Raw genomic sequence first — 12241 nt, forward strand, 5'->3', positions numbered from 1 at the left:
TCCATAGTCCAAACCCATCATCTATGAAACGTTTATAGAATATTGGTTGTTTATTGTATTAAGATAATTGTTCATCCCATTTTCTCATGTAACAACAGGCATAATTTCTCCCAAGTTTTGATCCAATAGCTACTCCCTCTTTTTGTCTGTATTCTTGTCCACAAAATTCGATCACATTATTTTCTAAAACAGTTTCAATCATTTCAATCACCGCTTCAGTGTTGATGGTCTTAGTACAGCGTTCATTTAAAGCTTGTTTGCACGCCTCTAGGCCCTCTTTCTTTGGAATCGATGGGTATAACTTGACAACATCAAAGCAGTATAAGATAATTCCTTCTGGCAATGGTGTTGTTATTTCCCTCTCTATAGCGTTTAAAAATGCTGTGGTGTCTCTTATATAGCTTGGTGTTTTTATAACATAGGTTTCTAATTCCTTTTCTGCTACCTCTGCCATTCTTTCAGTACTTGTTCCAATGCCATTTACGATTGTTCTATACGGGTTGCCTTTTTTATGTATTTTTGGATTTCCTTTGAGTTTCCCTCTTGATGGATATTTGGGTATCAAGTATTGTTGTAGGTTCTTTGAGATAATGCCGTTTTTAAATAGTTTATTTGCTAGTTGCTTCACCTTTTTGTTTGCATTTTCAAGTCCATTCCCATTAGTTTTTTCATATGATGTGCTGTCATTAAGTTCATTCCTGAGTTTTTCTACATATTCATTTGCGTCTGTTATCACTATTCCAGAACCTTTGTCTGCAGGCCTTATTATTATACTGGAATCATTTAGTAACGTGTGTAATGCTTGTTTTTCTTGTTTTGTAATATTTGACTGTCCATTTTCTTTTATGCCATTTAGAATATCATTTTTAACTGCTTCTATATAAGCATTTAGCCACTTTTCTCTACCAGGTTCAGGAGTAAAACGCAATCACCAAAAGGACTAAATACAAAAAATCAACTTGATGTGCTGCTACGGGAAACTATCTTGTAAAAAATATATGTGAAAAACATTTTACAGTTGACTCTCGTTATCTCGAAGTCAGCGGGAACAAGAAAAAATATCGAGATAACGAGAGTTCGAGATATCCGATTAGGCGTTTTCAAAGAAATATGAGACGAAAATTTACCTTGTTTTTAACATCTAAATACCAGCTAAGAGGTCTAACTAAAGCCGTCACCGTGTGGAATAATACTCTCTACCTGATATATACGCGTTTTTACGAGGCACGATTAATTTTGCTATTTAAATGCTTTAAATGACGTTTTAAGTATAACATAATTGCATGCGGTTATAATATTTCTAAACTGTCAAGAAAACATCCGGTAATGTTGCTATTTAAAGTTATGATGCAATTGACGTCCAATCAAGACAAGGTTTTCCATCTGATCATGCGTAAATCACGTTCCGGAATACTAAACTGTACATGTACATTTTGTAGTTTGAAATGCAAAGTTCAATCGATTATTAGTAAAAATATAACTCAATGCATTTTGGAATATTGTTTGTAAAAACAATTAGTATTTCGGCCTTTCGGCAGGCTGTATATTAATTGCAGTTAATTGATGTTAAAGTGACAGTTAAAGTGACAGACCTTACTCAAGTGTTAATGGCTAACGACATTACACACGTGTGATTATTGATGCAATTAACGGATCGATTTCCTACCGCACAGTATCGGGAGCAGCCGGGCGGAGCGGAACGGTGAAGTATCAAAGGCAAAATTTCTCACCTTTTGCTGACACTGGAACAGTTATTCGCACTTCGAGATAAACCACAGTAAAAACATGTAAAATCGGGACTCGGGACAAAGTTTTATATCGAGATATCGAATTATTCGACATAACGAAAATCGACATATGCGATGTTTATTTATATAGATAAAGAAGGAAAAAAGTTGGGACATTGAGCTTACTTCAACATATCGAGAATATCGAGATATCCGATGTCGAGATAACGAGAGTGGACTGTATATTAATCATCAACATAAATGAATGTAAAAATAATAGTACTTTATGCAATTTATCTTGTCCATAATGTGTATATGATATATAGAATAGCAAGTATGTATGATTATTGAATCAAATATCATTATAATATTTTACAAAGATATGGATTGAAATAATTAGTCATTAAATAAGTTTACCCTATTTAATTTATGATAATAAGTTTAGGTAGATTATAATTACATATGATGATGATTGTTTTATTGTAAAATATCAATTTCTTAAATATATAAAGCACACATTTAACATAAGATTAAGACACAATATGTAAGTGTTTAACGTCATTTCATTTTTGGCGAATTTTTACATTTTTTGGCGCCATTTTATATAACGCCATTTATGACGTCATCATGTACGTTATTTGACGTTTAAAAACATTTTTCTTTGTTATTTAAATTATGCAGTCAAAAGACGTAAAAATGTAGTTAACATATTATTTCCATTGTTTTGATAAAGGCATTATGCCGAAACGTCAATTAAAGGAGTATAATCAGAGAGTTATAATTATTTAATATCCCTACGGATAATTCAACTATTTTATTCCTATCGAAGTTAACAATTATGAAAGACAAACACACAATCCGAAATATGTTTATGATTCGTTCGATGCTTTAAAAATATAAAAAAAATTACTGTTAAAACCACCATGTCAAATTGTTGTCCCTAAAATCCTGAGAGAAACTAGATGGTATGTTTCGTCTGAGAAATGAAGTCACACTAGATACGTCATAAGTTGCGTAATCAAGTAAATGAAAAATGATAAATACAGAAAGCTGGTTCGGTAATATATTTTAAAGAAGAAAAAAAGGATGATTATATAATCAGGTTTTTTTTTACCTTATATAACAGACGCCGAATATCGGCGTCTTCCCCCACCAAACTAGGCTGGTTTTTTCCCCTTTCAGAACCAAAAATTCCCCCTAAAAAAAAAAAAAAAAAAAAAAAATTTTTTTTTTTTTTCATTAGTAGAAAGATGTGTCTCATGATTATTATGTCTCGATTCTATTTCAATGTAATCTTGCAAAATGTAATAAATTATGAAAAAAACAATGAATATAGTGCAAACATGTACAAATGTATTGTAATAATGAGAGAGTAAGTAAACAAATCCCCCAAAAAGGAGAACGCCGCAAAAATTCCCATGCGCACAATTTTCCCCAAAGTGGAAATAACGACAACATTCACGATGCGTGCCAATAAATTTCAAATGTCAAATATTAGAACATGTTTATCTTCACAGAGTGCGTAGGAATACACTACTTCCTGTTGACCGGAGATAGAAATATTTATTCGACCCTGCTTTATTTGGTAAATGTTTGCAACAGAGGCAGAATAAAACCAGGTACCAGGTCTTCAAGGCCCATTTTGAAGAAAATCACTATTTAGTTACTTTTTTTTAGCTCATCTATTTTTTGAAAAAAAATTATGAGCTATTGTCATCACCTTGGCGTCGGCGTTGGCGTTGGCGTCGGCGTCCGGTTAAGTTTTGCGTTTAGGTCCACTTTTCTCAGAAAGTATCAATGCTATTGCATTCAAACTTGGTACACTTACTTACTATCATGAGGGGACTGGGCAGGCAAAGTTAGATAACTCTGGCGTGCATTTTGACAGAATTATGTGCCCTTTTTATACTTAAAAAATTGAAAATTTTGGTTAAGTTTTGCGTTTAGTTCCACTTTTCTCAGTAAGTATCAATGCTATTGCATTCAAACTTGGTACACTTACTTACTATCATGAGGGGACTGGGCAGGCAAAGTTAGATAACTCTGGCATGCATTTTGACAGAATTATGTGCCCTTTTTATACTTAGAAAATTGACAATTTTGGTTAAGTTTTGTGTTTAGGTCCATTTTATTCCTTAAGCATCAAAGCTATTGCTTTCATACTTGCAACACTTACTAACTATCATAAGGGGACTGTGCAGGCAAAGTAATGTAACTCTGACTGGCATTTTGACAGAATTATGTGCCCTTTTTATACTTAGAAAATTGAAAATTTGATTAAGTTTTGTGTTTAGGTCCACTTTATTCCTACAGTATCAAAGCTATTGCTTTCATACTTGCAAGATTTATGAACTATCATAAGGGGACCGTGCAGGCAAAGTTATGTAACTCTGACTGGCATTTGGACGGAATTATGGGCCCTTTATACTTAGAAAATTGAAAATTTGGTTAAGATTTATGTTTTGGTCCACTTTACCCCTAAAGTATCATAGATATTGCTTTCATACTTGGAACACTCACAAACTATCATAAGGGTACAGTAAAAGGACAAGTTGCATAACTCTGGTTGTCATTGTTACGGAATTATGGCCCTTTTTTGACTTAGTAACTTTTAATATATGGTTAAATTTTGTGTTTCGATCCACTTTACTTCTTAAGTATCAAGGCTATTGCTTTCAAACTTCAAATACTTACATGCTATCATGAGGTTACTGTACCTGGCAACTTGAATTTTACTTTGATATTTGAATGACCTTGACTCTCAAGGTCAAATTATTAAATTTTGCTAAAATTGCCATAACTTCTTTATTTATGATTAGATTTGATTGATACTTTGATGAAACTACTCTTACCTGACATACCACAATAGACTCTACCCAAACCATCCCCCGTGCCCTCCCCCGCCTCCCCCCCCTCCCCCCTCCCCCCCCCCTATTTTTTTTTTTTTTTTTTTTTTTTTTAAGATCATCTCACAAATGACCACCACACCCTCACACTATACCCCCCCACCCCCCCCCCACCCCACCCCCCCACCCCACCCCCCCCCCCAATTTTTTTGTTGTTTTTTTTTTTTTTTTTTTTTTTTTTTAAGATCATCTCACAAATTACCACCACACCCTCACACTATACCCCCCCCCCCATTTTTTTTTTTAAAACGGTTATGTTTGAAATACCGTCCAACCATCGCGTTATGTTTGAAATACCGTCCAACCATCGCACCCAAACCCCCCCCCCCCCCCCATCGCCCCCCCAAACCCCCCCCCCTCTCCCCCCGATTTTTTTTTTTTTTTTTTTTTTCGCTTTTTTGGAAGATAATGTAATAAATGTCCACAACCCCACACTATACACCCCTCTTCACTCCACTTCTCCCTCCTTTGTGATTGAAAATGAGAGTCCCTTCACCTTTAAAAAGAAAATAGATGAGCGGTCTGCACCCGCAAGGCGGTGCTCTTGTTATTGATTGCATTACTTGGCAGAAAAATGTGTGTGATTAATATAATTATGTATGTTTTTTCTTCCATTTTTTACAGAAATTATGATTTTCGGGTCAACAAATAAAAAAAAGTATGGAAACCTGACTTTTGGGTCTCAGTGCAAATCCAATCTTTTTTAAGCAAGCATGTCTAAATGAGAAATGTCTAAATTGCTGTTTATCTCATTGTTTTATATGACTTATTAGAGAATTTTAATTGCCTTGAGGAATCCAAGAACAGAAAACACAAGCCAGTGGCTTATCATGTTTCGTACTCAAATGCATGTTTGGGGTATTTTAGTTGTCAAATTGACCTAAAAAATGTGTGTGGTACAAATTGGTTCATAATGATGTCAATGCAATTTTTTCCATGATCTCGAAGTTTTGTTTTTCCTTAAAGGCTACATTCCACTAAATCATTTTGTATCCCTCCCTGGTCCATTTAAAAGAAGTGCCTATTTCTTAGGAGCACATTTTCTCGTCTGGTTTAAAAGCCATAAAGTGATAGCACCCATGCTTTTTAGGGTTATTTCCTGTAGTCTAGGTGTGTCTGCAACATTTTTGTGCATTTCATAGTGGACTTCGTAGAAAAATGAACTTAGCATAGAAAGATGAACGTTTGGGGTGCATTTTTATTAAAGTGATATTATGTGTATTTTTAACCAGGTTTTCCGAAGGAAAAAACTGGTTATTAGATTGGCGAATGTCGGCGGGCGGACGGGCTGGCGGGCGGGCTGAACAAGCTTGTCCGGGCCACAACTTTGTTGTTCATTGTCAGATTTTAAAATCATTTGGCACATTTGTTCACCATCATAAGAAGGTGTGTCACGCGAAAGAATTACGTCGTTATCTCCAAGGTCAAGGTCGCAATTTGAGTTTAAAGGTCAAAAATGGCCATAAATGAGCTTGTCCGGGCCATTACTTTGTGTTTCATTGTGAGATTTCAAAATAATTTGGCGCATTTGTTCACCATCATTAGACGGTGTGTCGCGCGAAAGAATCATGTCGATATCTCCAAGGTCAAGGTCACAATTTGAGTTTGAAGGTCAAAAATGGCCATAAATGAGCTTGTCTGGACCATTACTATGTCATTCATTGTGACATTTTAAAATCATTTGACATATTTGTTCACCATTATTGGACGGTGTGTCGCGCAAAAGAATTACGTCAATATCTCCAAGGTCAAGGTCGCCACAACCAAAAATAGATTTTGAAAAAACTAAGTAACTATAAACAATCAGTAACAATGCACATTTGGATTTTGAGTTGTTTCTCTTTATTAGACTTTAATGCCCCCGGTAGGGTGGCATATAGCAGTTGAACTGTCCGTCAGTATGTCAGTATGTGTGTATGTCTGTCTGTCCGTCCGTCCGAAAAAAACACTTTAACGTTGGCCATAACTTTTGCATTATTGAAGATAGAAACTTGATATTTGGCATGCATGTGTATCTCATGAAGCTGCACATTTTGAGTGGTGGATGTTCAAGGTCAAGGTCATCCTTAAAGGTCAAAGGTCAAAACAAAAACAAAAATTATATTTCAAAGCGGCGCAATAGGGGGCATTGTGTTTCTGACGAACACATCTCTTTTTTTTTTCTAATTGAAATCAATGTCATTTTTACACAAGGGGGTTAACAATACACATTTTGAATTGTCTCCCTTTATCAGACTTTTTTCAACTGAAAACCTGGTTTTGTGACAATTTTGTCCCTTGTTCACTGTTGAATTGAGCTGAAAAGAATTAACAGGTCAAAAGAGTTAGTTGAAATGTGAGTTAAAATGTGGTAACTGACCAATTATCTGCAACTCATCTTGCTAACAGTTGTTTATAAAAAATATATATATTATATTCGATATTTTACATGACTGTCCCAGTCCTCTAAGCGGAGCAGAACTGTCTTTTTATTAGGATTCGAGTTAGTGTTTGTGTGTCGTATGTATATAGATATTGTTGTAAGAAATTAAATTGATCCGTAAAACAAAATTGTGTCTTTGTGTCGCATGAACGAATCTGCACTAAAACTTAATTTAGATTAACATCGTACATTAAATCATTTCTGTCGTCAGTTGTCAAAACAAAAGTACAGTTGATATTTAAAGCATTATTTTTCTCTTTCCAGGATATTTTTTTAGTATGTTGATGCTGCATTAACAAATATAAGTGTATATGAAGTGAAAACACCAAAAATAAACAACGGTGCAATAGACACCTATAAACATATCACATACTGTTAGATGCTCATAATATCACTTTAAGTACTGTGCTTTTGTCAAAGTTTGTTTGTAGATAATGATACTTATTGCACAATATGATATATAGGGAAAGGCAAAGAAAATACTTTTAAAGTTGGCAGTTTTATATCTAGTCCTATGGGAATTGGAATTATGGTAATATAACCGCTTTAGTGTTATTTTTAATGTTATCCCTTGCTTTTGAAAAACCAGATTACACAGTGTTGTTTTATTATGCCCCCCTTCGAAGAAGAGGGGGTATATTGCTTTGCTCATGTCGGTCTGTCGGTCGGTCTGTCGGTCCGTCCACCAGGTGGTTGTCAGACGATAACTCAAGAACGCTTGGGCCTAGGATCATGAAACTTCATAGGTACATTGATCATGACTCGCAGATGACCCCTACTGATTTGAGGTCACTAGGTAAAAGGTCAAGGTCACGGTGACCCGAAATAGTAAAATGGTTTCAGGATGATAACTCAAGAACGCTTAGGCCTAGGATTATGAAACTTAATAGGTAGATTGATCATGACTCGCAGATGACCCCTATTGATTTTGAGGTCACTAGGTCAAAGGTCAAGGTCACAGTGACCTGAAATAGTAAAATGGTTTCCGGATGATAACTCAAGAACGCTTATGCCTAGGATCATGAAACTTGATAGGTAGGTTGATCATGACTCGCAGATGACCCCTATTGATTTTCAGGTCACTAGGTCAAAGGTCAAGGTCACGATGACCAGAAATAGTAAAATGGTTTCCGGATGATAACTGAAGAACTCTTATTCCTAGGATCATGAAACTTGATAGGTAGGTTGATCATGACTCGCAGATGACGCCTATTGTTTTTCAGGTCACTAGGTCAAAGGTCAAGGTCACGGTGACCCGAAATAGTAAAATGGTGTCCGGATGATAACTCAAGGACGCAAATGGCTAGGATCATGAAACTTGATAGGTACATTGATCATGACTGGCAGATGACCCCTATTGATTTTCAGGTCACTAGGTCAAAGGTCAAGGTCACAGTGACAAAAAACATATTCACACAATGGCTGTCACTACAACAGAGAGCCCATATGGGGGGCATGCATGTTTTACAAACAGCCCTTGTTTATTAGATCATTACTCAAAAATTATCAAAGGGATTCAAATAAAACTTCACATTATGATGGAAGACCTGCAGTAGAGGTGCTGAGTATACATGAGTTTTTTTTCTTTCGTTTTGTTTTCGTGTGCAAAGCATAATTATAAGTATAAAATTGATTGTAATGAAAATGCATATTTCAATAGAGTACATTGAGATTTATGTTCTGCAATAAAAAAGCAAAACATGTTTGTTTTTCCCAAGATCACATGTTTTGGTCAAAATGATACTTCAGGGGCATTCAGAACATGACAGCACTTGATTACAGTTACCTTCTGTTCTGCTAAAAAGTATGCAAAACAAATCTTATATGTTAAATTATTCTTTCCACATGTGAAGCAGTGGTGTTTTTAATTAAATACAGACACTTGGTACTGCAGAGAGTATGGTCAGCTTGTTTTCATCAATTAACACATTTAGCAGGTCTTGCATTAACTTTTGAAAACTGCAATTCTCAACCTTCTGGCTTCTGCTTTTGATGGTCTTGCTCATAGTAAATGGAAATCTTGATAACTTGAGAAGCGCCTCATTAGAATTGCAGAATTGAATTGAAGTATACATTCAAGGTGGGGTAAATGTCAGCACTTTTTAAATAAAGGCTTAAATTCTAATTTAATCAGGGAAGCAAGTTTATTTAGAAAAGCACTTAAAATTAAAGTTTAGCAAACTCACTCTAGCATAATCAAGTTTCCATTAATTGGAAATTTTGAAGTTGTGGACTGTTGAGAGTAAATTACCCCCAAACTTCTGTCTATGCATACCATGTTGAGTAAGAATTAAAGCGCCCAAAGTGAAATGAAACTTGAATAAATTAAAAAAAATGTCAATGTTGCAGGATAAACAGATCAGTATATTCATCCAAAATGTAACCCCTTTTAGATATTGAACCATCAAAATTTAACGCCTTACTGCACACCGACTGGAGCATGCATTTCCTGAAATAAACAAGTGGTCTTAAGGGGGTATATCACTGCCATTTTGCAATAACTTCGATGTTTATTAGTTAAATTTTGTATTGATGTTGGGCATTAAAAATTGTGCAAAATTTCTGCCCTGCACATCTAAGTGATTTTACAGCAGTACAGTGCAGTGTTTGCAAAACCTGACAAAAAAGCAATTCCACTGTTCTTTTTATTATCAACACATTGTATCATGAACAGCAGTTACTATGTCCTATAAACATCATGGAACAATTCTTATCTCCCCCTAGGGATCATGAAGACTTCCTGCTGCTGTGTCTGAGGATGCTGACGGTGCACTTCCGTATCGCCCAGAACTCTGTCACCACCAGCAGCACCCTGGGCTCACAGGCCAAACCACTACGGAACCTACTCTTCAAGCTGGTTGACATGGCAACACCTGATCATGTACAGGAGGTGGGTGTATGTGTGTTCTGCTGTGGGTGATTGTTGTGTGCATTTTAATTCTGTAATTATAAAACAGCATTATTTTAGAGAAAAATATATCCCTGCTGCTAGGGTTATATTTCAGTTGCTCTTGTTCTTCAGTCGGATGTCAGCACAAAATGTTAATGTTTTTAGAGCAAAGAACTGTAAAATTTCTTAAGCATTTAAATGAATCTGTAAAAATGTCATCACCTTGAAGAGAAGATGTGCAAGAACATTTCTTGTCCACAGTGATCAACACTGATATTTTCCCTTAAACATCTTCAATAAAGCAGAGCGGCATAAAATTTTACAAGACACTTTTATTATACCCCCATTACCATTGGTAATGGGGGCTATATAGGAGTCACATTGTTGGTCGGTCGGTCCGTCGGTCTGTTGGTCTGTCCGTCTGTCGGTCTGTCCCGAAATTGCATCCGATCTTCACCAAACTTGGTCACAAGTTGTATCTAGATGATGTATAGGTCAAGTTTTAATATGAGTCATGCCGGGTCAAAAACTAGGTCACGGGGTCACTTAGTGTGTTTTTTAACCGAAAGTTTGTCCGGACCATAACTATGTCATTTATCTTTAGATTTTGAAATAACTTGGAACATTTGTTCACCATTATGGGACGGTGTGTCATGTGAAAAAAGTACGTTGATATCTCCAAGGTCAAGGTCACACTTGGAGTTCAAAGGTCAAATGCTTGTCCGGGCCATAACTTTATCATTTATTGTGAGATTTTAAAATCATTTGGCAAATTTGTTCACCATCATTGGACGGTGTGTCGCGCGAAAGAATGACGTCGATATCTACAAGGTCAAGGTCAAACTTTGAGTTCAAAGATCAAAAATGGCCATAAATGAGCTTGTCCCCGCAATAACTATGGCATTCAATGTGAGATTTTAAAATCATTTAGCACATTGGTTCACCATCATTGGACGGTGTGTCGCTCAAGAGAATTACGTTTATATCTCCAAGGTCAAGGTCACACTTTAAGTTCAAAGGTCAAAAATGGCCATAAATGAGCTTGTCCGGGCGATAACTATGTTGTTCATTGTGAGATTTTAAAATCATTTGGCACATTTGTTCACCATTATTGGCCGGTGTGTCGCGCGAAAGAATTAAGTCGATATCTCCAAGGTCAAGGTCACACTTTGAGTTCAAAGGTCAAAAATGGCCATAAATGAGCTTGTCCGGGCCATAACTATGTCGTTCATTATGAGATTTTACAATCATTTGGCACATTTGTTCACCATCATTGGACGGTGTGTCACGTGAAAGAATTACGTTGATATCTCCAAGGTCAAGGTCACACTTTAAGTTCAAAGGTCAAAAATGGCCATAAATGAGCTTTTCCGGGCCATAACTATCTTGTTCATTGTGAGATTTTAAAATCATTTGGCACATTTGTTCACCATCATTGGCTGGTGTGTCGCGCGAAAGAATTACGTTGATATCTCCAAGGTCAAGGTCACACTTTGAGTTCAAAGGTCAAAATTGGCCATAAATGAGCTTTTCTGGGCCATAACTATGTTGTTCATTGTGAGATTTTAAAATCATTTGGCACATTTGTTCACCCTCATTGGCCGGTGTGTCTTGGAAAGAATTATGTCCATATCTCCAAGGTCAAGGTCACACTGTGAGTTCAAAGGTCAAAAATGGCCATAAATGATCTTGTCCGGGCCATAACTATGTCATTCATTGTGAGATTTTAAAATTACTTGGTACATTTGTTCACAATCATTGGACAATGTGTCATGCAAAATAATTATGTCGATATCTCCAAGGTCAAGGTCACACTCGGAGTTCAAAAGTGAAAAATTGCCATAAATGAGCTTGTCCTTGCCATAACTATGTCATTCATTGTGAGATTTTAAAATGACTCTGTACATTAATTTTGTTCACAGTCATTGGACGGTGTGTCATGGGAAAGAATTCAAGAGTTCAAAGGTCAAAATGGCCATAATTAACAATGGCATAATAATTCTTGAAAATCGCCATAAATTAGATTCTCTTGTTTTGTGAAGACAGCATGCAAAATAGTCTGGGTCAATGCGGCACGTGGGGGTATACGTCACGTCTGTGACAAAGCTCTAGTTAATCCTCAGTGATCATCACATTCTGGAGTTATTTGCCCTTGAACAAAGCTTATAAAGTGATGTGGTAGTTTTAGCTCATCTATTTTTTGAAAAAAAAGGAGAGCTATTGTCATCACCTTGGCGTCGGCGTCCGGTTAAGTTTTGCATTTAGGTCCACTTTTCTCATAAAGTATCAATGCTTT

At 36.1% G+C, this 12241-nt stretch overlaps 2 protein-coding genes across 2 annotated transcripts in view; one reads left to right on the forward strand and one right to left on the reverse strand.

Moving 5' to 3' along the window:
• The window catches only part of LOC127879302 (molybdopterin synthase catalytic subunit-like), a 237775-nt gene that overhangs the window by 184936 nt on the left and 40598 nt on the right, over nt 1-12241 (reverse strand). The gene's annotated exons all lie outside the window — the stretch shown is intronic.
• LOC127879285 (probable E3 ubiquitin-protein ligase HERC1) overlaps nt 1-12241 on the forward strand; it is a 155754-nt gene that overhangs the window by 22030 nt on the left and 121483 nt on the right. Inside the window, exon 14 of the mRNA XM_052426048.1 lies at nt 9780-9945. Coding sequence (XP_052282008.1) covers nt 9780-9945 — 166 coding nt within the window. The remainder of the gene's footprint in view (nt 1-9779; nt 9946-12241) is intronic.

The sequence above is a fragment of the Dreissena polymorpha genome, chromosome 4, assembly GCF_020536995.1.
Source record: "Dreissena polymorpha isolate Duluth1 chromosome 4, UMN_Dpol_1.0, whole genome shotgun sequence".
Lineage (NCBI taxonomy): Eukaryota > Metazoa > Mollusca > Bivalvia > Myida > Dreissenidae > Dreissena > Dreissena polymorpha.